General features: G+C 56.4%; 2 protein-coding genes across 2 annotated transcripts in view; both read left to right on the plus strand.

Annotated features, from left to right (window-relative positions):
• Positions 1–4136, plus strand: part of NAT14 (N-acetyltransferase 14 (putative)) — a 9429-nt gene that overhangs the window by 396 nt on the left and 4897 nt on the right. The gene's annotated exons all lie outside the window — the stretch shown is intronic.
• ZNF628 (zinc finger protein 628) overlaps positions 2179–4136 on the plus strand; it is a 3516-nt gene continuing 1558 nt past the window's right edge. The window contains 1 exon segment of the mRNA XM_024755208.1: positions 2179–4136. Within this exon segment, the coding sequence (XP_024610976.1) occupies positions 3372–4136 (765 nt within the window). The 5' untranslated portion in view covers positions 2179–3371.

Consider the following 4136-nt stretch of genomic DNA (forward strand, 5'->3'; position numbering starts at 1 on the left):
AAGGCCGGTGACAGTGTCCCAGGTACTGAAAGAAAAGCTTCTGAATTCTAATGGCTTCAAAGCAGTCCCTAGTTTAGCTCAGAAAAGCTGGAGATGGTTGTGCAGGAGCAGGATCCTCTTAAAGGGGAAGTCGGGCCTGATTGGAAGGGTGTGGCCCGGCCTTTTGAAGAGGGTGCTCTTTACCAGATAAGATGGGTCCCAGCTCTTTCAGAGCACGGATGTCTCCTGTTTAAGGAATGCCGGCCTTCTGAAAGACACGTGCAGCTTCCTGGGATAGCCTCTTAAAAGGACTTGCTTATATTTTAAAGGGGACGCTCATCTTTTTAAAGGGAATCTTTACGGCTTGTGCAAAGGGATGCCCAGCTTTCTTTCATTCAAGATATGTTCACTGAGTACTCACTCTGTGCCAGATATTATTCTAGGCGCTGGGATGCAACAGTGAACAAGATGCCACTAGCATCTAGTGGACCGAGGCCGGGGATACTGCTAACCAACTTGCAATGCAGGAAACAGCCCCCTGTCCAGCTCCAATATCAACAGTGCTGATGCTGGGAAACTGATTATAAAGTAGGTTAGAAGGTGATAAGCCCTATGAAGAGAAAAAATAAGTCAAGGAAAGAGAATGCAGCATGCTGGGAGGGGTTGCAGAGTTAGGTAGGGTGGTCAGGGAATAATTCCCCAAGATGACATTTCAGCAAAGACTTGGAGGTGAGGGAGGGAGCTTACTGGATATTGGAGGAAAGAGGGTACTAGGCAGGGGCCTGTGTGGGCCCCCAGATGGGAGTGGGCATGCCTGACCCGGCCCTGTGACCATAGTGCTCTGAGGGTTGGAGAGGCTAGCAGGACAGTCAGGGAGGGAAGGAAGCCATAAGCCGTGGGAAGTCTGAAGGTTCTTGTAAGGGGTTCGTTTTCTGCTCTCAAATGGGAGCAGTGGAAGGCTTTAGCACAGAGGAATGAAATGGTGTGTCTGTGTTGGCAGTTTCCATTCAGCCTCTGTGTTGGGAACAGACTGGGGTTAGGAAGAGTAAGGGTGGAAACTAGGAGAGCTGTCAGAAGGCTGTTGCAGTTGCCCAGGAGGGAGATGTTGGTGCCCTAGAAAAAGGTGGTAATGGGGGACTTGGTGGGAAGTGGCCAGATTCCAAGGACGCTCCTGCCCGAATAGGGGAATCCGCAGACAGACTGGTCATAGAGAGTGAGAGGAAAAGGGGAGGGGAGGATGCCCTGGGACTTTTGGCCTGAGCAAGAATAAAGGTGTTTTTGGAGATGGAGCAGACTGGGAGTGAACGAGATATTTGTGGGGGACAGAGAGGGGAGAGAGCAGGAGCAAAAACTGGACTTAGGTTTTGGGCATGTTAAGTTTGAGTTGTCTGTTAGGCATCCAAATGGCATAGTCGAGCAGGGGTGTAGGTTTCAAAGGACAGGTATCAAGTGGAGATCAATTTTGGAATTGTCCAATTTATAGATTGTGAAGTCCCAGGAGTGGGTGAGGGCTTCCAGGGAGAGTGTGGATACAGAATAGGAGGGTTGACAGAGCCCTGGACTCTCCTACATTCACAAGTAGGACTAGCACCTGAAACTGAGAAGGGTGGCAGGTGAGGAGCGCGGTATCCCAGAAGCCAAGGGGACTGGTTTAAGGAGAGAGAGAATAAGGCATCCATTGGCCACTGAGCGGAGACCACTGGATTTAGCAACTAGGAGGCCATGAGTGGAGGGGGCTGGGGGAGGATCTGATTGACAGGGTTTGAGATGGGAAAGAGCATGTATTGATGGCACTTTTAAGTTGCTCTGCTGCAAGGAGACAGAGAGAAATGAGGCCATAGCTGGAGGAGGAAGTGGGGTAAAGGGTTTTTGTTATTTTAAAGATGGGAGGGCTTCCCTGGTGGCACAGAGGTTAAGAATCCGCCTGCCAATGCAAGGGACATGGGTTCGAGCCCTGGTCCAGGAAGATCCCACATGCCGTGCGGCAGCTAAGCCCGGGTGCCACAACTACTGAGCCTGTGCTCTAGAGCCTGCGAGCCACAACTACTGAGCCCACGTGCCACAACTACTGAAGCCCACGCGCCTAGAGCCCGTGCTCCACAACAAGAGAGGGCACCACGATGAGAGGCCCGCGCACCGCAACGAAGAGTAGCCCCTGCTCGCCACAACTAGAGAAAGCCCGTGCGCAGCAATGAAGACCCAACGCAGCCAAAAAAAATTTTTTTTTAAGTTACAAAGATGGGAGACCTGGCTTGTGGGTACACTGATGGGAACGGTCCAGGAGATGAGGAGAATCGCTGTAGGTGGGAAGTCAGAGTCTTTAGGCCCAGAAGTAGGCAGGGGGGAGGGGGTAGTGCAGGGTTCCTCAACCTCAGCACCACTGGCATTTTGAACTGATTGTTCTTTGCTGTTCGGGGTTGGGGGTGGTGCTGTAGTGTGCGTCGTAGGGCGTTGAGCAGCATCCCTGGCCTCTGCCCACTGGATGCCAGTGGCACCTGCTCCTCCAGTCGACGGCCAGATAACCAGAACAGTCTCCAGGCATCGCCACATGTCTGCTGGGGTGGAGGGCGTGATGGTGGTGGTCGAGGGAGCTTCCATTGCCCCACTGAGAGCCACCAGTGTAGTTGTTGGAAGATGGGAATGTTCTCTTCTGGTTGCTTTTATTTTCTCAGCGACAAGATCAATGGCAGGGTCACCTGCTAAGAGCAAGAGGGGATAGGAGAGAGATTTGAGGCACGTGTCACCTGGCGGGGTGGGTGAGTGGACCAGAGAAATGCAGCATGAGCTGTGCAGGGTGTTGGGGAGGGAGCTTTGAGATCCTTGGGCACGAATGCAAAAGGGGGCCGAGGCCAGCCAGTTTCCTGTGCTGGGTAAGGGCGGCAGTGAGGGTGTGGATGAGGGGGCAGAGGATGCAGAGCCCACAGATCAATGGGTGGTAGATATGGTTGAACCTAGGGGCCCTGGGTTAGGGTCCCAAGAGGGAGTGGTGGAGCAGGATGAGTGGCGGTGGAGAGCGGATGCTCACAGGGGCTTTGTCTGTAGTGAAAGGTTTGGGGGATGGCAGCAGAAGCGGGTATTGAGGCAGGATGGGGATGAGGTCTTTAGAGGGACCAGAGGATCCAAAGCGCGGTGCTAGAGACCCCAGCCTTCTTCAGAGACACTGCCTGTCTTTAGAGGGGCTGAACATAGCCGGAAAGGCAGTACCTGGCCTCATAAAGGCCACGTCCAGTGGTCCAGCCTGCTGGAGGAGATGGCCGGCATGGCGGTGGTGGGGGGTAACCAGTTCTTCCCAATTTGCCATAAGTTTCCCTTTTAGCACCCAAAGCCTTCCATCGTGGGCAGCCTCTCCGGCCAGAGCTGACCTGGACTCTAGGAAGCCGTAATCCTAAGGGATGTGTCCCGTGCCTCTTACAGGGCCAGCCCATGGGTTTGGGGTTGAGATAACCCGGTGTGTGGGCGGAGGTGGGGGGACCACCCGCCCTCGCCTGACCCGGAATCCCTCCTCAGGTGTGATGGTCGGCTCCCACGCGGACATGGCGCCGGCCTCTACCGCAGAGGGGGCCGGGGAAAAGCCGGGCCCCGCGGCTCCTGCCCCCACGGCCCAGTATGAGTGTGGGGAGTGCGGCAAGTCCTTCCGCTGGTCGTCCCGGCTCCTGCACCACCAGCGCACGCACACGGGCGAGCGTCCCTACAAGTGCCCTGACTGCCCCAAGGCCTTCAAGGGCTCCTCGGCCCTGCTTTACCACCAGCGGGGCCACACGGGCGAGCGGCCCTACCAGTGCCCCGACTGCCCCAAGGCCTTCAAGCGCTCGTCGCTGTTGCAGATCCACCGCAGTGTGCACACTGGCCTGCGGGCCTTCACCTGCGGCCAGTGCGGCCTGGCCTTCAAGTGGTCGTCCCACTACCAGTACCACCTGCGCCAGCACACGGGCGAGCGGCCCTACCCCTGCCCGGACTGCCCCAAGGCCTTCAAGAACTCGTCCAGCCTGCGGCGCCACCGGCACGTGCACACGGGTGAGCGGCCCTACACCTGCGGCGTGTGCGGCAAGAGCTTCACGCAGAGCACCAACCTGCGGCAGCACCAGCGCGTGCACACGGGCGAGCGGCCCTTCCGCTGTCCGCTCTGCCCCAAGACCTTCACACACTCGTCCAACCTG

This window comes from Neophocaena asiaeorientalis, unplaced genomic scaffold (genome assembly GCF_003031525.2).
Source record: "Neophocaena asiaeorientalis asiaeorientalis breed wild unplaced genomic scaffold, Neophocaena_asiaeorientalis_V1.1 scaffold694, whole genome shotgun sequence".
NCBI lineage: Eukaryota > Metazoa > Chordata > Mammalia > Artiodactyla > Phocoenidae > Neophocaena > Neophocaena asiaeorientalis.